We start from the raw sequence: 26,605 nt of genomic DNA on the forward strand, positions 1-26,605 counted from the left end.
GAATAGACTAGTAAGCTGTGGTGCTGGCCTAACCCCCTGATTTTATTAAATGGGGTCTTTTTGTTTTGGTTAGTTGGGCCAATGGTGTTATCAATTTTCTTTTTTCAAAAAACCAGCTCTTCATTCCACTGATCTTCAATGTTTTTATTTCACTTTCATTTCTTTTCTCCTATTAATTTTAGGCTTGTTCTTGTTTTTCTAGGTCCTTGAGATCCACTGTTAGGTCATTTGACACCTTTCCAATTTGTTGATGTATGCACTAATTGCTGTATATTTTACTGTAACACCACTTTTGCTGTATTCCTTGGGTTTTGGTATGTTGTGATTTTCATTTTGTTTCAAGGGATTTTTTGATTTCTCTTTTGTTTTCTTCTATGACTCACTGTTTATGCAGGAATCTGTTCAGTTTCCATGGGTTTGTATAGTTTTTAGAGCTTCTTAGGTTTTTAATTTTTAGCTTCATTCCATTTTGGTTAGAAAAGATACAAGGTAAGTTTTCATTTTTTTTTTAAAATTTGTTGATCCCTGTTTTATGCTCTAGCATATAGTCTTCCATAGAGAATGTTCCGTGCATTGATGAAAACATGTACTCTGAGGCTATGGGATGAAATGTTCCTTAGATATTGATTAGAGCCATTTGCTCAATAGTGTAGGTTAGCTCTTGTTTCTTTGTTGATTTTTTATGTAGTTGACCTGTTCATTGATACAAAGTGAAACACTGAATTCTGCCATTATTATTGTATTGGAACATATGTTTTGCTTTAGAATCATTAATATTTGTTTTAAATAGATGGGCGTTGGTGCTGGCATTGTGGAGCAATAGGTGAAGTTGCTGCCTGCAATGCCAGTTTCCCACATGGGCACCAGCTCATGTCTGCCCGCTTCTCTTCTGAGACAGCACCCTGCTAATAGCCTGGGAAAAGCAGCAGAATATGGCGCAATTGCAACCTTATGGGAGACCCAGAAGAAGCTCCTGGCTCCTGGCTTCCGCCTAGCTCATCTCTGGCCATTGTAGTCACTTGGGGATTTAACCTGTGGATGAATGACCCCTCTCTCTGTCTTTCCCTTTCTCTGTTAACTCTTGACTTCCTTAAAGAAATAGATGGAGGTCCCAGCATTGGGTACATACACATTTACTACAGTCATATATTCCTGTTGATTTATCCATTAATCACTACATAATGACCTTTTTTTGTCTCTTTTAACAGTTTTTGTCTTAAAGCCCATTTGTGATTCTATGTACTTCCTCTACTGGGAAGCATAAATAGACATGATCATAGATCTTCACCATGACACCTTATATTCACACTTTCAAAAGTAAAACAGAAAGACCCTAAGATGTTCAAGAGAGAAATGCCAGAAAGGTCATCAATCAGACTGACAGCAGATTTCTCATCAGAAATCCTATAGGTTAGAAAAAAATGGAGCTATAGTCTAAGTTCTTAAAGAAAAAAACTGTCAACCCAGAATATTAGCAAAGCTCTCATTTATAAATGAAGGTGAAACAAAGACCTTCGAAGAGAAATAAAAACTGAAAGCAATTTGGCATCACCCAGCCAGCCTTCAAATAATACTTGAAGATTCACTACACATAGAAACAGAGAAAGATAATCAGCATTGCAAAAGAATAGAAAGGCACAAAACCTCCTCCTAGTAAATTACAAAGGAGATACAAAAAAACCAAAAAGATATTTATGGAAAAATGGCAGGATCAAGTAATTACTTATTAATAATATCCTTGAATGTAAATGGGCTAAATTCTCCAATTAAAAGATACAGACTAGCTAAATGGATCAAAATACAAGACCCATTTATATGCTGCCAAGAAACACACTTTACCAACAAAGACAAAGACAGTCTATGCAAATGAAAATTAAAAAATGAGTAGGAGTAGCTATCTTAATATCAGACATAATACTTTAAGACAAAAGGTTTTTTTAAAAAATATTTATTTGAAAAGCAGAGTGACACAGAGAAAAGGAGACAGGGATCTTTGTATTTCCTAGTTCACTCTCTAAAAGGATGTTACAGCCAGGGTAAAGTCAGGAGCCAGGAACTCCATATGGTTCACACCCATGGGTAACAGGGGCCCAGACACTTAGGACACCTTCTGCTGCAGCTTAATAGGAAGCTGGACTGGAAGTGGAGTAGTGGTATTGAACTGACACTGAAACCTGGATGCCAGTGTCTTAAGTGGCAGTTTAATCCCTGCTGGGCCATGATGCCGACTCCTACTTTACTGTTTTTGTGTTCTTTCTAATGCAATTTTTAAAGAAGTATTATCAAGGAACTAGAAAATTCAAAATGCTAACTGTTTGGATGTAGAAATTTCAATACTTTAACGTAAAACAGAGGGTATTTGTTTTCTACTAGCAATGGGTCTTTGGGCCAGATGATTTGAATTTAAAATCTTTCAAATTTTAGGCATCTCATGTTATTACGCAACATCCTCAGTGGGGTCTGTAGAATACAATATAATCAATTCATCTCTAAATTCCATCAAGAGAAGTAAGTTCAAATTTCAGCTCTGCTGTATCACCAATGAAGAAAATACCTATTTCATAGGGTCAGCGTGTGATTCAAAATAAAGTGATTGTATGACCTATGAATATCCCTGCAACAGCGAAACTCAATGCAAATGTGGTTTCACATTATCAGTTTTTAAAAGTCTGTTAAGTATTAACATTTTATTTTAGGAACAGAAATAACTTTAAAATAAATGTTTTTTAGAATGTCAGTATACATTAAAAAAACCACAAAGTTTAAGAACTCTCCTCCATCTCCAGGAACTAAAAGGTAGCAATCCAGCTATAGTCTACCTTCCTGAGTTTTCTCAGTTCTTTTTCTTCAGATTTTGACAACTGATGGAAAATGTCTTCTCCCAAATCTGTGTGCTTTGTGTCTTGGACCTTTTCAGTAAAAGCATTTTCTTCATCAGAGTTGTCACTTTCTTTTTCTTCTTGCATATCTACATCATCTGGAATTTCTTCAGCACTTTAACAAACAGAATAAATATCAAATCACTATTAGTAATTATTTCTAAACAATAACTTTCTAATTTAAGACATCTATATTAAAATATGACCTTTAAATCTTGCTATCAGTGTCCTTTAAAAATTACAAGTTCTCATAAAAAGTTACAAATTAATTTAATTAAAAAACTACAAGTTACTATAAAGTATAATTTTTAATTAGATACCAAATCTTTAAAACACACACATAAGTTCTCTTTTCTGAAACTGACTTTTAATGCATTTGACTTAATACTCATATTTTTTCACTACAATTAGAACGTTGGATAAAGAGAAATACCATAGAAGAATATTCTAATCAAAAGTATCATGAACTATCCTGTTACCTTGAATAGAATATCTAAACGCACTTAAAGATCTGCTTTACCTCTTTGTCTCTTTAGACAGCAACAAAGAATTTATGAACAGGGAGCACAGGAAAGAAGCAGATGGCAACACATGGGCTGGCGTGTGAAGAAGCTGGAGTGAAAACAGAAACACAGGGTTTCATTTATGAAGTTTATCTTTGGGCATACTCGGTTCCTTCAACATCCTAAGTACTTATTATTGTAAATACCATGAGTCAAACGCAAAAGTCTTCCACTACTCCCAGAAAAAAGAAGCCAAAGAAAAAGGACTTTCATCCTCTTATATTTATGTAAACCATCCCATTCGCTTCCCACAAATTAATTCCAAATTAATCCTAAATCATAGCAAATTAATGCCAAATTATCAAGTCATGTTAACTTCGGCTTAGGTATTCATGTGATACAGCAAAATGGTATTCAAAAACAATCTTACAGATTGAATGTATAAAACCCCCCAACTTAGCAATCTGTTTTACATGAGTTATTTTAATACTACTTACCTCATTAACTGCGGGTATGTTTTCTGTTAAGGGTAGTTGCACCAGTTCATTCTCTGAATTTTCATGGAATTTTTCATCCTGTTGTTGCCTGTGCTTTCCCAGTATGAAATAAAATGGGGTTGTTGGAAGACTTTCTTCTGCTAGCAGCTATAAAGATTTGAGACCAAAGGAAAATCATTTCAGTGAAAAGGAGGAATTGTCTCTGATGTAAAACAAGTATTGTAAAATAATAAAATATCTGGAATGGAAGGAACTTTAAAGCCCAGTATTGCACTTCTGTAGGAGAAGCTAACAGTGGACACTTCCATGAAAGAAAACAATATGGATTTACCAGTTTCTTCACCAAATCCTATACATCTGTCAGCAAAGGGTTTTATGCAAAAGGTCATAAACCCACATGTTGAAAAGCTGGGGAGATGGCCACAGTATCAACATGCTGGAAACTGTAAAGCAGGTTGCAGGATGTGAACTGACAGGAGATCTGAAAAAGCAGAATTCTAAGCTGGCTGTTCATATTTGAGAATCCCACAAAGATCAGGAGTCAGTAATTACAGGACCTCAGCAAGTGTGGAAGGGGGCTAAGAAATACAGATGGGCTGGTTGAAGGTCTGCTTAGAAAGCACTCAGATTCCTGCATCTCCTCCTCAGTGCTAGCAGGGGGCTCTCAGCCTATTCCTGGAGTACAGAATCAAAGTTTTAGACTTGGGGTGGTGGTGTCCTTTTCATGACTAAAGGTAGTTACATTTCATATAGGGGGTTAATCAGCATCCAAATCCTTGAGGCAAGAACTTTGAAATATTTCATCTGGGCAGTTTGAGCAGATTGACAGTGGACCTAAACATAATGACAATGAAGATTTTTGTAATAAAACAGAGCCCAATTGTGGAAGCCAAAAGATAGGCTCCACTTTTAAATAAGAGCAGAGAATCAAAAGTCACCGGACTGATGAAAACCTACACAACGAAAGAGAATGACCAGAGCAGACTGAAAATAAACACAAACTTGGGGCTGGTATCATGGCACGGTGGGTTAAGCCTCTGCCTAAGGTGCTAACATCCCATATGAGCACTGGTTTGAGTCCTGGCTGCTCTACCTCCAATCCAGTTGCCTACTCATGCATCAGAGAAAGAAGCAATCATTTGGGGAGTGAACCAGCAGGTGGGGAGACCTCTCTGTCTCTACCTTTTAAAAAACTAGTCAAAATAAAGTAAAAAAAAAAAAAAAAAAGTGAAAATGAACAACAGACCATGCAAGAGGGAGGGGGTTAAAAAAGATCTGATAATAAAATCTCATAGAAAACAGAAAAGGGAAACAGACACACAGTCACACAGACAAACACACACAGTATCAGAGCAGTACTCTGGAAGGTCTACCACAAAACAGAAGTTCCAGAAACACAATGGAGAAAAGTAATTTTATTGTTATTCAGCACATTCCAGTGGGCTCTATAATTCAAAGGGAAAAAAAAATCAAAGTCTTCAGCAAGGCCTACCTTGACTTTGCTATTTAAAACTGCAAGCTGCACCCCACTGACCAACTCCCACCCCTTCCTTTATTTTTCCTTCCCACCAATAAATCTTGTCATCTTCTGACATTTTATTTACTTAGTGATTCTTGTTCACTCCATCTTCTGGTAGACTGTGAATACTACAGATTTAGGGACTTCACTATTTTCCTTGCTTCCCAAGTGCCTAGACTAGTCACTAGCATTTAATATAATCAATAAAAATTGGTGAGTAAATTTAGTGAGTGTTTTTTAGGAAAAAAGAAAAAAGCCAATTTATAGAAAAAGGATGGGCTTGGGGTGGGGAGTGTTGTGGTGTACCAGGTTAAGCAATTACTTGGAATACCCAATTCCCCTAGACTGGTTCAAGTCCTGGCTGCTTCAGTTTGGATTTAGCTACCTGCTAATGTACCTAGGAAGGTAACAGATGATGACCTCCATGGCTGGGTTCCAGCAACCTACACAGGAAGCCAGGGTAGAGCTCCTGGATTCTGGTTTGGCCTGACCTATCTCCAGCTGTTGCTGCTGTTTGGGGAGTGGCCAGAAGATCTCTCTCTGTGTCACTCTGCCTTTCAAACAAATAAACAAACAGAAAAATCTTAAAAAGAAAATAAAGAATGGGCTTAGATATTAGCAACACTGGAAGCTATAAAAAAGACACCATCTGAGAAAATGAGGTTGAATTTACAACTTTATAACCAACCAGGCAACCAAGAAGGAGAGAATAAAAACATTTCCAAACATGCATCAGAATGCACATCACCAAAGGAAGAGAATGACAAAAAAAAAAAAAAAAAAAAAAAAGGCAGCTGTGGATCTAACAAAAGAAAGAAACAATTTCCCAGACTGATGGTGGATGTGGATCCTAAGATGACTACTGCATGATAGATACAGGTACAGGAGCAGCTGTTCCAGAATGAAGCAAGTCAGAAGGGTTCTTGGGAACATTTCTTCACAACCTGAATAAATAGCTAATATGTCTGAAAATACTGTCAGAAGGCTTACATAATACGGGTAAGGGGTGGGCATTTAGCACAATGGTTAAGATGCCAATGTGGGAGATCCGGATTTAGTTCTCTGCTCCCAGCTTTGACCTGGCCTAGCCCTGCCTGCTGCAGGCATTTGTGAATGAGCAAGGGGAGGTCTCTCTCTCTCTGTCCTTAAAAAAAAAAAAAAAAAAAAAAAAGAAAAGAAAAGAAAAGAAAAGACAGACAACTTGGTAGAGGTTGAATTGAGTGAGAAGTAAACAGAAAACTAAGCAAATGGAAAAATGCAGGGGGCTGGCGCTGTGGCATAGTGTGTAAGGCTGCTGCCTGCAGCACAGGCATCCCATACGGGCACTGGTTTGAGCCCCAGTTAATCCACTTCCTATCCAGCTCCCTGCTAATGTGCCTGGGCAATCAACAGAAAATGTCCCAAGTCCTAGGGCTCCCACACCCACATGGGAGACCTGAAAGAAGCTCCTGGCTTCAGATCGGCCTCGCTCAGGCTATTGTGGTCATTTGGGGAGTGAACTAGCAGATGGAAGCTCTCTTTCTCTCTGCTTCTGCCTCTCTGCAACTCTGCCTTTCAAATAAATAAATCTTAAAAAAAAAAAATAAAATAAAGAAAGAAACAAGCAGCAACCGTTAATTCTAGAGAAAACGAGATAGGTCAAAATGGAAAAACAATCTGTATGACTACATGGCTGGGGTATGAACAGTGTTTACATGGTCTGGTAAACACTGATTGATAAATTTATGATTTATTTTTATTGAGAAAACTAGGAGAAACATGAGACAGTGTGTGTTAAATAAAAATTCCAGCTGAAAGAATTGAGAGTGTCTGTCTTTGTGGGTAGTGGCAGTGGTGTTAGGTAAGTTTTTCCTGAATAGCTTTGTAGTATCAGTTGTCCTTCACTGGGAACTGCTTACAGAACCAACAGTACCCACCTCACACTACCAATGTGTCCTCTGCACACACCAAAATACATAGATACTTATGTGTGAAATGGTGTGCCATTTGCATACAGCCAATGTACATACTCTTGATCTCTAGCTTACTTACAATGCTTAATATAGTGTACAGTCATGTGAGTAGTTGTCATGCTGGGGCGGATGCTGTGGCGCAGGGGGTTAAAGCCCTGGCATGAAGCACCAGCATCCCATATGGGTGCTGGTTCTAGTCCCCGCTGCTCTACTTCTGCTCCAGCTCTCTGCTATTGCCTGGGAAAGTACTAGAGGATGGTCCAAGTCTTTGGGCCCCTGCACCCACGTGGGAGACCCAGAAGAAGCTCCTGGCTCCTGGCTTCGGATCGGCACAGCTCCGGTTGTTGCAGCCAATTGGGGAGTGAACCAGCGGATGGAAGATCTCTCTGTCTCTGTCTCTCTCTCTCTCTGCCTCTCTTCTCTCTGTGTAACTCTAGCTTTCAAGATTTATTTAAAGATTTATTTATTTTACTTGAAAGTCAGAATTACATAGAGAGAAGGAGAGGCAGAGAGAGAGAGCGCAAGAAAAAAAGAGAAAGAGAGAGAGGGATCTTCCATCAGCTGGTTCACTCCCCAACTGGCTGCAATGGCCTGAGCTGCACTGATCCGAAGCCTGGAGCTAGGAGTTTCTTCCGGGTCTCCCACAAGGGTGCAGGGGCCCAAAGACTTGGGCTATCTTCTGCTGCTTTCCCAGGCCATAGCAGAGAGCTGGATCAGAAGTAGCACAGCTGGGACTTGAACTGGCGTCCATATGGGATGCCAGCACTACAGATGGCTTTACCTGCTATGCCACAGTGCTGGCCCCATAAATAAAACTTTAAAAAAAAAAAAAAAAAGAAAAAAAGGTAGTAGTTGTCATGGTATATTATTTAGGAAAGAATGAAAAGTAGTCTTTAAATGTTTAGTACAGACACATTCCCCACCCCCCCAGAATATTTTCTATCCGTGGTGGTTAAACTGCAGAGTGGACTCCTTGGATACAGAGTACCAACTGCATTAGACTCTTGAAATAATAAGCTTATGTTATTGATAGAAATTTTTAAAAAATTCCAAAGAGCTCTCTACCTTCACAAGGGATACATTGGTTTAAAAAAATCCATGTTTCAAAATGTCATTTAGGGCCAGCTGAAATATCTTTCTCACAGTTGCGTTCTAAAAAATAAGCTCTTTTTAGGCAGCCCTATGAATGGCTGAAACATACCTGTTTGCTTGTTGGTGTGAGTTTCTCTTCTGGAGACTTTGTACTAAATGTCAATAAACTCTGAAAAGAGAGATCAGTTGATAATGCAAAAGATGAACTGAAGAGTGCAAAAGCTAAATAAGGTGAAACAAAGAGTTAAACAAAATGGGAAAGTGAGTTGCTTGTGTGGATACCTATAGCTGTCCACTGAAAAGTAATAAAAGATCAAAAATTACATAAAAACTATTGTGAGAGTTAAGTGATTATGTTCTGAGATACATTTAAGAACTGGTAATGAAATTAAATTTGGCTGATAGATCAAATTCAAGCCACTATTTTTTTTTAATAGCAAATTGAATGCTAAAAGTTGAAAGAACCCTGCTAATAAAAGAAGTATTTAAAGTACTTTAGTTGTTCTGCATTTTTGCTGTCAGGAAGTTAATACAGGCAACACTTACAGAGCTTCAAAGCTAAAGTGGTTCTAACAAACTCACACTAGTAATACTGCTGTAGTGAGGCCATAAGACTATTTCTGTTGGGAAATAATCCTCTAATAAAACTATTCCACCCAGAAATAAACACTAAAACTACAAGTACTCAGTGATTGTCTCTTGAGAGGGGGCAGTTACCTGTGATTTTGTCAGGAAATAGAACTGGGATCTGTTGAGCCACTGGTAAGCTTCCGAGGTGAACGACTCAGGGATATCTCGTGGAACAAACACCCCCCACTGGACTTCCTCTCTGGAGATATCCTTTTGAATATACAATGGCCTTGGCTCACTAGGTTTAAATACAAACACTAGAGGAAAAAAACAGACAATGAGATGTTGACTGCAAAACTTATTGCAGGACTTACTCCATTTAGCAAATGGCCTACCTCCTGAATGTTTTAGGCTGTACCTCAACAAGTATCTATTTGGTGCCTACTATGTGCCGAAACATTTAGCAATGAGGGCTATGATAATGAAAAAACAGAAAAGGGATCCTGGCTTCAGAGACCAGAATTTACCGCAGTAGACAGACACCAAAATATTGCAGCAGAATCTTAGGTGCTAAAACAGAGAAATGTATGACTATTTACCTAACAAGGTACTGGAGCAAGAAAGGAAGGGCAGTGCCTGAGCACAATGTTTTCAAAAGGATGTCTGGTTTGAAGGCAAGTTGGACTGAAATTGTATTAAAGGCATCAGACTGAAAAAATTAGGCAATAAATCTTTACTATCAAAGCATGGTTTGTACTTACAATCTGAACCCACTGAAGACTGAGAGACTGCAGCAATATTCTCTGACTCAGGATCAGGTTCCATAATGCTAACATTTAATTTTGCACTCCACTCCACTGGGGGAAAACCAAAAGTGATTCAATTCTAAGAATAAATTGACCAAAAGCTTCATGAAGCTTATTTAACAGTTTTTTTCATCTACTTGAAATGCAGACACACACACACACACACACACACACACAGACACACACAGATACACACACACAGCCTTCCATCTGCTCGTTCACTCTCCAAATGGATACAATAGCCAGCGTTGGGTAAAGTTGAAGCCAGGAGCCTGGAACTCCACCCTGGTCTTCTACATGGCAGGGGTCCAAACACTTGGCCATCATCTGACGTTTCCCTGGATGTAGTAGGAAGTTGGGTCTGAAGTAGAGCAGAGCAGCTAGAGCTGGAAGTGGCACTCCAATATGGGATGAGGGCATCTGAGGTGGCAGCTTAATCCACCCCTTCAAAGATTATTTGTAGTGGCCAATCTTCATATTTTTAGGAAGAATTTTATTTTTCCAAATGACACATATAGACACATTAAAATTATCAGTGCAAGGCTGACAAAGTAGAAATGAAAGAAAAAAAGCAAGAAGCAGAAAAACAAAGTGGAAATTCAGTATTCCTTTCATTCATTATGAAAAAATTATTTCATTGAATCTTATGTCTGATGCTTTTCTGCTGCTTGTAAATGGGGGCAAATCTATTGACCAGAGTCACTATGAAAAATAAAACAAAGTTACAACACACAGTCATCATGAAGCAACCCCCACGCCTTTCAAACACACTCCAATGAGCAAAATGCCACTGGTTTACACTTGTTAGGACCCTTGTGGTAGAATACCTTCAAATGTTAAGCTGCCAGGGACACTGCAGGGTAGGATTCATTACAGAAATGTTCCTCTGACTGTCACAAGGACGGAGGATGGGGAGGGCAGCAGAGTCAGACAAACTGAATGTAGTGCAAAAGCCGAGGATGACGGAAGCTGTTCTACCAGCGATGGGGCTATCTGTAAGGAATCTATTTCAGGTCTAGCACTCTCCAAGTTTTGGAGGTATAATGTGTCCTGTGGAAAATTACACAATCTCCAGATACAGCTATGAAGACAGGATCACCAAGTCCTAAAATGCCAAAGTTGGATGGCAACTTCCCATGTGCATTACCAAGTTACACTTTAAAGTAAAAAAAAAGTCTCACATGCACAACTGAGCAGATTCCAACAGCAAAGAACGCCACTTTCAGTGGTACCGAGAAGGTACTTGGAACATGTCAGTCTCCCAAAGCAAAGGTGCCTAGGACAAAACCACAGAGAAGTTAGTGATGCTCGGTTCCGGCTTGTTTAGGTACAAAGAACTGCAGACTTCCAGACACTGTACCCAGTGCAGATTTTTAGATAGACAAGCGTTGTTTGTTTACAATTATCCTGATGAAAAAGGGGCTAAGGTATACAAAAGGGAAAGCTTATCTATTCTGTTTTTATATTTGGTTTGATGACTAACTCTGTAATATGAAGAAGCAATGTATTCTCTAATACACAGCAATGAATATACAACAGAGAAAAGACATAAAATGTGCAAAGTCACTTAAGAAAAACTATTTTATGCTCTTTGCCTACTAGAAGAAAACTTGCAATTTTACAAAGTAAATTCTGAGTCACATGTAGGGAATTAGAACAATCTCATCAGTCTGCCATTCTGTCCTTTCCCAGTTATCAGAAGTAAAAATGGGAGATACACTGTTATTTTCCCCTGTCCTTCTCACAAACAGTGAGGTTTGAACATAATGTAGTTGTTACAGAAAAACGCAGAAGATAAGTACAGTTTGGATCCATTGAGGCTTATGTACAGCCTCTATTATTACACGCCACACATATAAAGTATTTATTACAAAGGAAAACCTGTCGGCCAAGAATTAATGTTAATCTCAACAATGGAAATGTTGGCAGTTTGTGTCATCATCATTTTTAGTTTCTTGCTCCACTGACCTACAGGCTACCTTTGGAGAAAAGCGTAAACTCTTACCAAAGTTTAAACAGATAAAATTTAAAACATACTACATATTCCCCAATACTTTTACATACCTTATCTTTCCAGCTCGTTGGCAAAACGTACATTTAAGTTCCCATGTTTCTGAATCCCATATTGTGACAATTTCTTCAAAACTAACTGCTAGTAAAGAACCATCTTCACAGAAACAACAGTTAGTTGCCTGATATTTGTGATAACTACCCACAAAGTCACAGGTCCAGCCAACAGCTTTCTCTGCGGAAACAGAAGCCATGTTTAGAAATAGTATCAATGTGGAAACTTGACAGAGATGTATTAAGCAGTAAGGATAAAGAAACAAAGGCACACACACACACAAACAACCCTGCTCTCACAACCGTAAGCTCAAGTGGTATGAAATATGGACTAATTTGAAATTTACGCCCCTTTTCAAAGACTTTGACCTCCCTACAATGGAGCAGTCAAAGAGCTAGCAGCAAAAGTCCTTTCTGTAGTACCCTTACAAGCTAGAATAATCACAAGATTCATCAGGAAGACCATTTAAAAACATTGGGGGAAAAGACATGTAAAATGTTATCTCCCAAATCTACTAATATCAAGCAATATCCTACAGAATTCAACAAGTTAGAAATGTCCTAACAGAATGGATACAAGTTTGAGGTAAGTACATCAATTCTTTGTTTGCTTTTAAAATATACCGCATTTAATTAACTTACTGTATATGTCAGAATCATCTGTTAATATCCATACTTTGAAGTGACCATCCTTACTAGCTGTAACCAAAGTGGGGTTGTCTGACTTCTCTGTATTACAGAAACAGAGAGCTGTGATGTGGTCTTCATGCGGCATATTAATCTTTGTGTTAAGGACAAACCTAGTGGGAAGGAAATCACAAAATTTACTCTTACATCAGAAGAATATGGTAATCTGTTACCTAGAGTTTCTTACACATTGGACATTCTAAAATAATATCTATCAGAATAGGCTATGGTTAGATTATCACTCAGAATGACAAACAACTAAGTACTCTAATATCACAATATGCAGAGTTGTATGACTTGTGTCCTTATGCCACTTACACTGTTCAGAGATCACTATGTATAGTGGTCAGCTAACTGGCATAAAATGAGTATAAGTCAGCAGGCCACAATCCTTGAAGGCTTACAGGAAAACTGTATCCAATATCATTCACTGTCTACTTCTAAAAATGAAAACTGGATGTTCCCATGTGCAAGGAAATGTGGAAAGAAAATGTTTTCAAATTGCCTTGATCATTGTTTACTATCTTCAGTCACCCAACTATCTCTCAAAGCTTGTCTTCCAGCTTACGAGAGGAGTGCTGTGAATGACCTACATTGACATTAGGTCTTAAAAGAACACCAGGGCAGCACGGTCTTTTGATTTTTAAAATGTTCAGGTAACAAGGGGAGTGCCTAAAGACAGCTGCTAAATCTGTCTGGGACTGTTTCCCCAAACGTAAAATGTTGACAACAGGCTTACTTATAGTATTCTTCTGAAAATTACTAACACAAAGGGTATGAGAGCACTAAGCCCAGTTTGTGCCACATAGCAGGGACTTGATAAAGGCTTATTATAACTACTGGTCAAGAAATCAGTGAGCATCTTGTCTAATCACAACACACATACTACCACACTACACTATACCTTCACCTACACTATTGAATCACACTAATGAAGAGCAAGGGAACATCTTGATTCTAATTCTGGATTTGTTTAGAAGAATAAGATACTGTCTTTGGGGTGTCATTTCTGTTTTTTCATTTATGCAATGAGGTGACAACACATCACAACCTACAGGACACTAATGCCTTCTCAGAGCAGAAAGTTTAAGTAACGGCTTTATTAGAATAATTCCCTCTTATCTCTAAGTCTAAAACCTACTAAAGTGAAACACCTTGAAGACTGACAACTGAACCCAGAAACAGAAGTCAAGTATTTTATACTCTGAAATTAAGAAATGACTTTAGGGGCTGACACTGTGGTACAGAGAGTTATGCTGCCACTTGAAGTGCCAGCATCTCACATGGGCACCAGTTAAAGTCCCAGCTACTCTTCTTTTGATCTAGCTCCCTCTAATGGCCCAAGAAAGCAACAGAAGATGGCTGAAGTGCTTGGGCCCCTGTACCCACATGGGAGACCCAGAGAAAGCTCTTGGCTCTGGCCTGGCCCAGCTCCAGCAGTTGCAGCCATTTGGGGAGTGAACCAGCAGATGGAAGACCACCCTCTCTGTAACTCTGACTTTCAAATACATAATCTTAAAAAAGCCACTGTATAGGTAGCATTACCCTTGTGTTTTCTTATTATATGTCCACAGTTTCATTTGTAATTCAAGTTCTGCTTCCTTTTCTTGCCGTTGTTCCACAGTTGCAAGCCAGTTACCAGAGTAGTCAAATGCAGCTTTTGTTAGTTCGATTTGGATCAGACCATAATCATTGATATATTCTTGTTGTATAATATCTAACTGACAGATTAAAAAAATACAAAGTGCTTATTAATGTAAATGCTTAAATGTTAAAACATTCAAGGAATGAATAATTAACTATATCCAAGATAACTTCTAGAATCAACAGTAATAGTGTATTAGATAAAGGGGAAAAGTGAACTGTTACTACGGACATCAAAACTGCCATTAAGAAAGGCAGCGCATTATACAGCATCAATTTGGTGGTTATTATTTTTCAATGACCTCAAATATTAGTGTTGACTAAGACCTATTACACGATACAACAGAACCTTTCACTTATAAGCAGTACTCTTCCCTTGTTTCTAAGGTCAGGCAAGATAGTTTTACGTAACATGGAAGGTTAAATCCTACATCACTAGATAGTGTGGAGAGCAGAAATTACCCTATTGTTTTTAAGAAAGTCAAGAGAGATAAGCAATGTTCTGGGTAGGATTTTTCAAAATCCCATTTCAGGCATTGTGGTGCAGAAAGTTAAGCCCTTCTTGGGATGCCCACATGCCACATCTGAGTGCCTGGGATCAAGTCCTGCCTCCACTTCTGATCCAAGATTCTGCTAATGATATGCCTGGGAGGCAGCAGATGATGTCTCAAGTACTTGGGCCCTGCCACCTACAGGGGAGACTAGGATGGAGTTCTTGGTTACTGGCTGCCACTGGTCATATGAGGAGTGAACTGGCAGGTGGATGATATCTAATAAACTGTTCAGCTGCTATGACAGAAATCTGGCAAATGTACTATGGAGCACAAGAAAAAAATAATGATTCTATTTATCAGGATTATAAGAAACATTCCTCTCTAATCTAAACTGGGAATTCTCCAGTATGTGAATGTGACACTGTTTCACCACAAGAAGATAGATTTATATGTCAATTCATATATTCTCATTTCCTCATCTTTGTGGCTCAAAGGCACAGATGTGTGGTACAGCTAAGTGGAGTGCATTCTGAAACAAGATAAAATAGAAAAAGACAATTAAGTGTAAGAACGTCGATTGACTTATATATCTGCAACTGTGGCCTCTAAATAATTAAACTAAGCATCCACAGATATGATAGATTAAGTCCAAGTAAACACAAGCACAGTTCATTTTAGAAGCCACCAAATGAATTATTTGATTCTAGTTGTAAAGAGTTCTTTTAATTTTAAGGCTAGTTAATAGATAAAAGTCTTACATTGTATAACTGCTTATCACTCTGGAGAGAATAAAACTGCAGGTGGCCAGGTTTTCCATTCAAAACCAAGGCTTTAGTCCTTGGATCAATCATCAAACCAGTAAAGATATTCCTATCTGCAAAAGAAGTGACAAATAATAGTCAAAACCTGAGAAATATTCCTCTTAAAATGTACCAAACTCCAAAAACAATGGGCTCTACAATACCTTTCACGAGGCCTTGAATTACTGCAGATACCTCAAGGTTTCGGTGAATAATCATCATCTCTGTGAGTTAACAACAAAAAAAAGTTTTAAAACAAATAAATCAAAACTTGAAGGTGAAAAAGGCACCTGAGTTTGTATCATTCTGAAATATGCCAGAATTTAAAACCTAGGAAGCTGAAATAACTCAAGAGTTTTACTAAAAAAAAATCAGGAAAATATTTTGTGATTTAGTTGAAAAATTAGTAGTTGGGGTTTTTCTGAAGAGTCTTTAAGTTGTATCAATTGGGCTTAGGAATACATTTTAAGTGTTAATTCAGAAATTACATACAAATGATAGCTTAACTTTGAAACAAGTCATGACATGAATGGATTGTACAGTGATGTTCATTTTGAAAGGAAAGGATGCAATGGGCTCTGGGATTTGCAATGAGGCCTGTCTAGGCTGAATAGTCAAAGGATGAGCAAATCCTGGGGGAAGACCAAGACTGCCTCCATTTCTATCAGAATCCAGAGGACTCCCACACTGAGAAAAGAGCTGTGTCAAAGGTGAATCTTACAGCAACCTTTTGAAAATGCATTATCAAAACATCAAATGTCACTTTAAAATCCTCCCTTTCATTGGAAACATTAAGTGGCACAACAAAAGCAAATACACTTAGTCCCTCCATTTTCATACAAAGAATTCTAAAAATGTTGGATTCTGATGGTATCCAAAAGAACACAGATGTAAGGAAAGAGGAATGAAGAAAAAATGCTCATTAAGTCTTACACAACTCTTTTTTTTTTTTTTTTTTTTTTTGTTTTGACAGGCAGAGTGGACAGTGAGAGAGAGATAGAGAGAAAGGTCTTCCTTTTGCCGTTGGTTCACCCTCCAATGGCCGCCGCGGCTGGTGCGCTGCGGCTGGCGCACCACGCTGATCCGATGGCAGGAGCCAGGTACTTATCCTGGTCTCCCATGGGGTGCAGGGCCCAAGGACTTGGGCCATCCTCCACTGCACTCCCTGGCCACAGCAGAGGGCTGGCCTGGAAGAGGGGCAACCGGGACAGAATCCGGCGCCCCGACCGGGACTAGAACCCGGTGTGCCGGCGCTGCAAGGCGGAGGATTAGCCTAGTGAGCCATGGCGCCGGCCTTACACAACTCTTGATTAACTTCAGATCTATTTCCCACACTTTCCAGATGCCAGGTGATGTATGGCATTACACTACTTTTTACCATCTTCACAATAAAACAATGTAGACTTACTATTATCAGAGTGAGAGGTACAAAACAAATCCCCCGCAGGTGAGACTGAGATGTGCTCAACGGTAGCTCCTAAACGAGGGAGAAACTCTTTATTCTTCTCTGTTGCATCACGCCACTCCACAAGCACAGACTCACGGCCGCCACTCAGCAGACTGGTGCCTTCATGTCCAGCCAAAGGAGTGAAAAAGACAGCATTTTAGGGAAAAAACACAGAATAAGAAAAATAAAATCAACACTTGTGTGCTTCCTATCATATCAGGGAATAAGCTCTTTTAAAACATAAAAACAAGTGTCTTCATACTTTTTAATATGCAAGACAAATGATTTAATGATCGCTGGTTCGAGAATCTTCCCTCCCAGTGCTATCTATTTTGTTCCTAAGCAATTCTTTTTCTTTTTTTTGACAGGCAGAGTGGACAGTGAGAGAGAGAGAGAGAGACAGAGAGAAAGGTCTTCCTTTTGCTGTTGGTTCACCCACCAATGGCTGCCGCGGCCGGCACGCTGCGGCCAGCGCACCGCGCTGATCTGAGGGCAGGAGCCAGGAGCCAGGTGCCTCTCCTGGTCTCCCATGGGGTGCAGGGCCCAAGCACTTGGGTCATCCTCCACTGCACTCCCTGGCCACAGCAGAGAGCTGGCCTGGAAGAGGGGCAACTGGGACAGAATCCGGCGCCCAGACTGGGACTAGAACCTGGTGTGCCGGCGCCGCAAGGCCAAGAATTAGCCTAGTGAGCCGCGGCGCCGGCCCCTAAGCAATTCTTTTGCCAACAACTAGAAAAGTCAGTTTGGACAAAACAAACATCTTACTCCAGATAGTTTTAAAGATACATTTTTCCAAAAAAATTATAAGGAAGAAATAAACCATCTTACATGCATTCAAAAAAGAAATACTTTCCAATGTCATCCATAATACCATAACACAATCAGATTTTCCTAAAAAACAATTTATTAACCAATTTCACAATAGATGAAAATTCCCAAGCAACATATTGGCAAACTGAATTCATTAGTATATTAAAAAGGATAGATGTCACTATAGAGTTTGTTATAAGAATGAGAGATTTAAAATCTATTTATTTAAAGTAAATAAATATAATTAACTCCATTTACAGAATAAAGAGAAAAATCACATTTATCTGAATAGGTGCAGAATAGGTAAACAGCAGAATTCTACACCCACTTCTGGTCAAACATTTCAGCAACCCAAGATTCGACAGAACATTTCTAATCTCATTAAGGATATCCCGAGAATTCCTCATGTGTAAAGGTCAGACCTGAAGGTCTCAGAGCTTAAGCTACAGCCATTAAAGAAAACTTCAACTGCTTCCTACTATAGAGAAGGTGGACACGATGGATAAGCGCAACAAAACAGAAGTCAGTGATGATAAGTATCAATCAGTCTTTGCCCTTATTTGGGGAGGGACCAGAGTTGAGAAAAAGAACTTGATAGAGAAAGGCAGAAGAAATGCGCTTAGGATAGGAGATAATCAAGATGCTGTCTGGAACTTACACATTCATGTGTACAGGTGCAGACCACACAAACACTCATTAATATTTTAAGAAGGCTGAGTGGGGTGGGTGGAGAATATAAGCTAGTTTACATTTTTACCAGTAGGGTTAATTCCTATTCATTCCTTTCCTAACCTCAATACACATCACAACTGTGCTTCTGTTGTATGACTCTGTGTTAGGTTGGGTCCCACCCTAATACACTAGTCATTGTTCCCTAAACCCAAGACACGCAAGCTGAAGATGCCTCCTATTTCCTGCGGCTCCAGTGAATGAAAGCCAAGTCACCTTCTTAGGGTCCGGAGCACATGCTGCCATCTAAGACTTGTCCTATTGGTCTCCAGGAAGACCATAAATAGAAAAATCACTTTTCCTGCCTTCTCATTTTTCAGGCACATAATCTTCTCTAGCATCTATCAACATTTTTACAAGACCAACAACAATGTACCCAATACACTGACACAGTTTGCACAAGCATCTGAGGGTGCTAAAAGTGACCACCAACAAAATCCACTTCTTTGAATTTCTATTGAAGACCATCTTATTTATTTTCAAAGAGGTGTTTTTATTTCCCATAGACACATTCTCATGCAACTTAAATGGATCAAAGGTCTGACTTAATTTAAAATCATGAACGTCCAATGAGGTGATATGAAAGTTAAAAACATGAGCTCTTAAGTCAGACCTAGTTCCAAATCCACTTACCAGCCATTGACCTCAGGCAAGTTAGCTATCAACTCTAAAGCTAACCCCTTAAACTGTAAAATAAGAATGATATGCATCTTAAAACGTCAAGACTTATGCTGGATAAGGCACTAGCATAGTTAATTAGCACCTGATACACTGTGTCTACAATTATGAAACAGGACTTAGCGATGTAGGCATAATTTTCAAAAAGTAAGATAATTTAAATAGGTTATGTTAGTAATACAGATGTCATCACAAATGTACATTTTGGAACTCTGAAAAGCTTTGAAACCTAAAATGTACAGTACTGGGCTGAGCACAGCCCAGAATATTGGGATGACATATGAATGTTTACAATTCATTTGGCCCACATAATTTTAAACTTTTCAAACTATAAATTCAGTAGGTTAAAAACACTTCAAAAGTTCATTTCAGTTATTAAGATTCCACTTACCCATCACTGAAAAAGCCAAATCCATAACGATATCATGGTGCCAATGTAAACATGTGTATGTGTATTTCTTATCATCATTAAAATTCCTCCTATTGGAGAAAAACAAAATTAATTGGACCATTAGAAAAATAATACAGCAAATACAATAACTGTAATATATGCTAATCAAAATAAATCTTAATATCAAGCTTACTAGTCTCTCTTTTTTTTTGGACAGATCAAGTTAGACAGAGAGAGAGACAGAGAGGAAGGTCTTCCATCCGATGGTTCATCCCCCAAATGGCCACTATGGCCGGAACTATGCCAATCTGAGGCCAGGAGCTAGGTGCTTCCTCCCGGTCTCCCAAGCGGGTGCAGGGCCCAAGGACTTGGGCCATCCACCACTGCCTTCCTGGGCCACAGTAGATAGCTGGACTGGAAGAGGAGCAACTGGGACTAGAACCCGGTGCCACATGGGATGCCGGCACCGGAGGCGGAGTATTAACCTAGTGAGCCACAGCGCCAGCCAAGCTTACTAGTCTTAATGTGAAAAATGAACATCACCTATTTCTTTTCTTTTTTTTTTTTTTTGACATGCAGAGTGGATAGTGAGAAAGACAGAGAGAAAGGTCTTCCTTTTTGCCATTGGTTCACCCTCCAATGGCCGCCGCGGCCGGCACACCGCGCTGATCTGATGGCAGGAGCCAGGTTCTTATCCTGGTCTCCCATGGGGTGCAGGGCCCAAGGACTTGGGCCATCCTCCACTGCACTCCCTGGCCACAGCAGAGAGCTGGCCTGGAAGAGGGGCAACCGGGAATCACCTATTTCTAAGAAGAGTCATTTCTACAAACAGTATGCCACTTAGACTGCCCTACCACAGAGTCACTTTCGTCACTCTTACTTTCTTGGTTAAGGGCTGACAAAAAACATGAATGGGATTTTTCACTCCTCTTCAAAGCCCAGGGTTAGAAATCCTAAGATAGGAAGTATCAAATGGAGAGCACAATAATGAAAGAATGGGAGGATGACAGCAAAGCCAAGTTACAACAGTGGCTTTCAGTGCATTTTTCCTAGATCCGGGGAGAGCCTCTCTGCAAGACTAACATGAAACAGTTATGTCAACGATCACCATGCTCCTCTTGAGTTCACTAACCAAAGACGGATTTTGCCATCTAGGTGCCCGGATGCTATGCAGTCTTCTGTTGGGTGACACGCTACACATGTAAAATTGTTCTTAGCGTTCTTCTTATTTCTTGATGAGGATAATGTAAACCTAGGAGAAACAAAAATTCATTTGATTACTAAAGTCTCTTAGTAAGTGGTGATGTATTTAAGAAAAAGGAAGGTCTTGGGTGGGAGGGAGGTTATGGAGGGGAAAAGCCATTATAATCCAAAAGTTGTACTTTGGAAATTTATATTTATTAAATAAAAGTTAAAAAAAAAAGAAAAAGGGAGGTCTCAGACATAGCAACCAGAATTGGAAAGTTCTCAGAAGTCAGTGAATATAAATGCAGGAATTTTATTTTTGAAAAAGTTTTGATATCAAGAATCAAGGATTCATTTTGCAAGCATATATTAATATATAATAATATAAACTTCACAAGACTAATATTCTACCATAACAATATCATCTATGAAAGTCATTAACATTTAAGTAAAGAAAAATCCTTCTTCAGTGGCTTTTTTCTTTTTTTTAAAGATTTATTTATTTGAAAGGAAGAGTCACAGAGAGGCAGAGGCAGAGAGAGAAGGGTCTTCCATCTGCTGGTTCACTCCCCAGATGGCTGGCAATGGTCGGTGCTGCGCCGATCTGAAGCCAGGAGCCAGGAGCTTCCTCCAGGTCTTCCACGTGGGTGCAGGGGCCCAAAAACTTGGGCTATCTTCTCCTGCTTTCCTAGGCCATAGCAGAGAGCTGGGTCGGAAGTGGAGCAGCTGGAACTTGAACTGGCTCCCATATGGGATGCCGGCACTGCAGGTGGCAGCTTTACCTGCTATGCCATAGCACCGGCCCTGGGGGCCTTTTTTTGACTTGGGAAAAGCTTATTCAAATTTCTAACTAAAACATAGGTATGGACAAGCCAAAAAAAAGTATATTTCAGGCTAACGTGTCTAAGGAGATAAATCCAAAGGGACAAACCCATTTGTTATAATAGTTGGGCTATTTCCTATCCATATTAAAAAGAGCAGAGAAGCCTACGTGAAGGGTGGGTATTTCGTGCAGAGGTTAAGCTGCCACTTAGCAGGCCTGCCTCTTATGTTGGAGTGAGAGGGTTAGAGTTTCAGCTCCACTCCAGATTCCAGCTTTTTGCTCATGCATACCTGCCGATGAGGTAGGCTGATTGCTCAAGTACTTGGTCCCTGCCACCTACATGGGAGACCTGGATTGACTTTCAGGCTCTAGGGATAGTCTTTGCAGGCAACTGGGGAGTGAATCAATGAATCAGAGATTTCCCTCTGTTAGTTTGTATTTCTCTGCTTTCACAGAAATTATTTTAAAATAATTTAAATATTTAAAAATATTTTAAAATAATTAAAAGACAAACAAAAACAAATATTCATTTTGGGAATTTAAAAGGGAAGAAGAAATAGTGTCACAATGTTTAGCACTAGTCTCTCTGAAAATGCCATTTTGTACATCCTCACAATGCTATTGGGTAAGTATCTGCATTTTAAGTCTATGTAAATTTGAGGTGTGTCAGCGTTCAAATGGATTAAATTTGACTAATTTTCAAGTTAGTAACCAAGAGTCTAGATTTTTTTCCTATAGTGGTAAAATGGCTATGAGGGTTACCTGGTGAAGAATTTTCAAGTTACCTTCAAATGTGACACCAAGTATGCAGACCAGAAGTCAGATGTATAGAGGCCTTTGGCTGGAAAACGTTCCCTAGGATTTTGTGAGTAACATTCTGCTCAACTCCACCCACTGTGGTCAACTCTCTCTCTCTACCCTGTGGTTTCACAAAGTCTCATGAGAAGAAAGCAGAAACAGTTCTGGATCGCATATAGGAGGATGAAATGAAATTTATCAAACTTTTCGATAAATAAAATAAGGCTGACAAAAAGGAACTCTTACCTTGATGTTGTTTTCTTTTTGAAAAAATAAACAGACAAGTAAAAGTCCCGTACTGCAGCAACATACTCTCCCTGTTATTTCAAAGAGAAAACAATTACTGAAACAGTCAACACTCTTTAAGAAATAGTCCCACCATGAAAGCTGACACCACAATAATCGTGTTTGGGAGACTGTGTATATTAATATAATAAAAAGACATACTTGGACTATTGAAAGTATAATCTTTAAGAGCAAGATCTGAAAACTGCTCTTCGGACACATCATTTTGTGGTCCTATTTTCATTTCTTCACCAAGGAGTAGAACTTTACCCCACATCTTGCCATTATTAGCTGTTCTGGTCGACATGAATTGGTATCTCCCTGTGGTTCTAATTGGTGTTTTTTTTTCTTTTCTCTTTTTAGGCAGAGTGGACAGTGAGAGGGAGACAGAGAGAAAGGTCTTCCTTTGCCGTTGGTTCACCCTCCAATGGCCGCCGCGGTGCCCGGCACGCCGCGGCCGGCACGTTGTGGCCGGCGCACCATGCTGATCCGACGGCAGGAGCCAGGTACTTATCCTGGTCTCTCATGGGGTGCAGGGCACAAGTACTTGGGCCATCCTCCACTGCACTCCCAGGCCACAGCAGAGAGCTGGCCTGGAAGAGGGGCAACTGGGACAGAATCCGGCGCCCCGACCGGGACTAGAACCCGGTGTGCCGGCACTGCAAGGCGGAGGATTAGCCTAGTGAGCCGTGGCGCTGGCCCTAATTGGTGTTTAACTGACGATTAATGATACCGAAGAATGATGATATTAATAATGTTAAAAAAGTTTTCTCTACTCCGAGAAATAAATCCTTTTCAAAAGAAAGCTAAAAAAAATGCTGCAAAATTTCTGGCTGAAGAAACATGTCAGTATAGTGACACCCAGTGGCTTCGGATGGTACATGACTTTAAAATAATAATTACTCATAGGGGGAAGTTAAATAAAGTTATTTCATACGTGTTAAATGGAATGTCTAGAAAGGGAATTCTCAAACATAATTCCTGGTAAGATTGCAGATTTTATTTTTTTTACTATATTTCTGTGTAATGTCTACAGATTCATAAAGGGGCATATTCATGGGTAGGGAAGACATAAAATGAAAACAATTAGTATGGCTGTTGCATGGGACAGGCAAAAAGATATACAAATACCAAAATACAGAATATTTTCAGGGTAATTAGAGGGATTACAAGGACAATAGAATAGAATATATAATGTAAGAATGGTCCTACAAAATCTATACCACAAATGCATGCTAAAGCTTAGTTACTAACAAAAATATAGCAATTTATGGCAAAATAAAATCACCATTATATGAAATGACCTGAAAAGGGATTTTATGTGCAAAACAGAAAACCAACAAAGCCAAATATACCTCATTTCCAAAGGCAACACACTTGGGTGACTGGTTTATATAATCCAAAACAAAGGAAAGCTCGGTGGCCTCTACTTCTTGGCTCGATGATTTTGGCAATTTCACTGAAACCAGCTGAAAGACATCTAGCAAAAGGCAACTATACTGATATAGAGCTTCTTTAAAGACAACAAACACATGCATGCATCTGTTCACAAGGGACTGTTAAGCTGTCACCTAGAATTCATTTGATGCCAAGATTATGCTAGCCTATCTTGAACTCTGCCTGAACATGTAAATTTTCAACAAGTCTAACTCCACAGCTCATATACATTCATGCCCCACATATGCAGAAATAGAAAACAATTTGCATCTGATGGGTGTGTTCTACAATCCAAATTTCTAAGTTGAGCTTTAAAATGGAGACAGAATATGAATACAGGTTACCTGAGCAGCCAAACAAAAGCAACAAGCCATCTGCGAGAGCTTTCAGAAATGCTGTAGGCTTGCCACAGCATTCTTAGAATAAATCTCTGTTTCTGTAATATGAACATGCATTTTCCTTCATATTCCTTTGAAGACGTTTCCCCATAAGACTTTGAGTTCAGAATAAAAGCAAAACCCCTCCCACAGTTTACAAGGCAATACATAATCACATCAGGAACATTCTAAAGACTATGCCAACAGATCTACGTAGGTTACTCGTCTTTTTTCAGGGAACTTCCCTGACCACTGAGAATGTATTCCTCTAATACTGCCTATTCCCAACTCCTGCTTGATTAGAACACCTTCTGCCTTACTGGGTCATATAATTGGTATAGTTAGCTTATGCTTGGGACTTGTCTGATTTGTTCTATGCAACCAAAATATTATCTGGCACATGGTTGTCAATTAATTACCTTTTGAATGACTATAATACATATAGCCAAGAATTGAAACTGGGGAAGATAAGATGTAAATAAAAGATTATGTTGTTTGCAAACCAGAGCAGAATGTATGAGAGCCCAGTGGTGGAGTAAGCCAGCCAGCTAGCGCAGGACATATTTTCAAGACTGATAAGTTTTTTTTTAAAGATTTATTTATTTATTCGAAATTCAGAGTTACAAAGAGAGGAGAGGCAGAGAGAGAGAGAAAGGGGTCTTCCATCCAATGGTTCACTCCCCAATTGGCTGCAATGGCCAGAGCTGTGCCGATCTGGAGTCAGGAGCCAGAAGCGTCCTCTGGGTCTCCCACGTGGGTGCAGGGGCCCAAGGACTTGGACCATCTTCTACTGCTTTCCTAGGCCATAGCAGAGAGCTGGATTGGAAGTGGAGCAGCTGGGTTCTCTAACCGGCACCCATATAGGATGCTGGCGCTTCAGGCCAGGGTGTTAACCCGCTGCACTACAACACCCACCCCTATATGTTTTTATGTAATGCAACGTACTTCAAGAAGTTTATGTCATAATGGAATTAAAAGATGTTTATTATGGCAATTTGATGGTAAGGATGGAACGTGCTACTCTGAGAATCACCTATTGCTGGGGTTGCACAGTCAGAGAGACCCCAAGTGTATGTTGCATATTACAATACACATTTTCCATGAACAACCTCAAGTACTATCCTATATATTCAGATCTGTATATGCTGAGTGCCCCATTATGGGCCAAGTACTGGAGAATAACACTAGATCCTATTGAATAGAATTCAGGTTATAGCATTTGAAGTTTCTAAGGTTAACTCCAAAAGGCTAATGGCCCAAGGTCTTTATTTTAGATCAGTAGTTCTCCACCCTGCTTTGCACATTAGTCTCAACTGAGGAATTTTTAAGTAAACAATGAAGATCCACCAGAGAAAATCTTAGTTAAGTTCCTCAGGTGATTCCCATACAGAGCCAATGTTTAGAATCAAGGATTGCAGGGATAGATACAAAGGTTTGCTATAGCTATCAATAAGTACCTTTCCCATGGAGGAACCACAGGCAAGGAGAGGAGGTGATTCCTAAATGTGGGTGATGAGTAATATCACATGGGGAAATATTAAAAATGCATATTCCTAAATTACACACCAGACCTAGTGAATCAGCTGACTGCCAAGAAATTAGAAATCTGGATTTACGGCCAGTGCTGTGGCTCAAAAGGCTAATCCTCCGCCTGCGGTGCCTGCACACTGGGTTCTAGTTCTGGTCAGGGCGCCGGGTTCTGTCCCAGTTGCCCCTCTTCCAGGCCAGCTCTCTGCTGTGGCCCGGGAGTGCAGTGGAGGATGGCCCAGGTCCTTGGGCCCTGCACCCCATGGGAGACCAGGAGAAGCACCTGGCTCCTGCCTTTGGATTGGTGCAATGTGCCGGCCGCGGCGGCCATTGGAGGGTGAACCAACGGCAAAAAGGAAGACCTTTCTCTCTGTCTCTCTCACTATCCACTCTGCCTGTCAAAAAAAAAAAAAAAAAAAAAAAAAAAAAGAAAAAGAAAAAAAGAAATCTGGATTTATTATAAGCATGTGGATTGACATTAAGAATTAATACATTTATATACAACATAGAATTTAAAAGTGTACTATTTTTAAGTAGTCATCTGGGAAGGTGGCATGAGTGTTTACATTTCCAGAAAAATTTTGGAATATCCTTAAGGGGTAGCTTCGAAC

General features: G+C 39.5%; 1 protein-coding gene across 2 annotated transcripts in view; it reads right to left on the reverse strand.

The window, feature by feature from the left end:
* Positions 1–2,650: 2,650 nt before the first annotated feature.
* Positions 2,651–26,605, reverse strand: part of WDR75 (WD repeat domain 75) — a 36,232-nt gene continuing 12,277 nt past the window's right edge. Inside the window, exons 6-22 of one of the 2 annotated variants that reach the window (XR_016232029.1) lie at positions 24,009–24,133; positions 22,615–22,685; positions 20,695–20,814; positions 19,563–19,651; positions 16,916–17,074; positions 15,672–15,731; positions 15,466–15,581; positions 14,115–15,236; positions 12,525–12,682; positions 11,883–12,063; positions 11,000–11,094; positions 9,774–9,869; positions 9,160–9,329; positions 8,552–8,611; positions 3,880–4,026; positions 3,400–3,491; positions 2,651–2,994 (exon numbers count right to left, since the gene is read on the reverse strand). Coding sequence is in view for 1 of the 2 variants with exons in the window: in XM_002712248.6 (XP_002712294.3) it covers positions 2,790–2,994; positions 3,400–3,491; positions 3,880–4,026; positions 8,552–8,611; positions 9,160–9,329; positions 9,774–9,869; positions 11,000–11,094; positions 11,883–12,063; positions 12,525–12,682; positions 14,115–14,290; positions 15,466–15,581; positions 15,672–15,731; positions 16,916–17,074; positions 19,563–19,651; positions 20,695–20,814; positions 22,615–22,685; positions 24,009–24,133 (2,120 nt within the window). In the remaining variant the exon portion in view is untranslated. The remainder of the gene's footprint in view (positions 2,995–3,399; positions 3,492–3,879; positions 4,027–8,551; positions 8,612–9,159; positions 9,330–9,773; positions 9,870–10,999; positions 11,095–11,882; positions 12,064–12,524; positions 12,683–14,114; positions 15,237–15,465; positions 15,582–15,671; positions 15,732–16,915; positions 17,075–19,562; positions 19,652–20,694; positions 20,815–22,614; positions 22,686–24,008; positions 24,134–26,605) is intronic. The other variant, XM_002712248.6, reaches the window with a different exon arrangement.

This window comes from Oryctolagus cuniculus, chromosome 3, assembly GCF_051225735.1.
Source record: "Oryctolagus cuniculus isolate XC-2025 breed Fujian yellow rabbit chromosome 3, ASM5122573v1, whole genome shotgun sequence".
Classification (NCBI taxonomy): Eukaryota; Metazoa; Chordata; class Mammalia; order Lagomorpha; family Leporidae; genus Oryctolagus; species Oryctolagus cuniculus.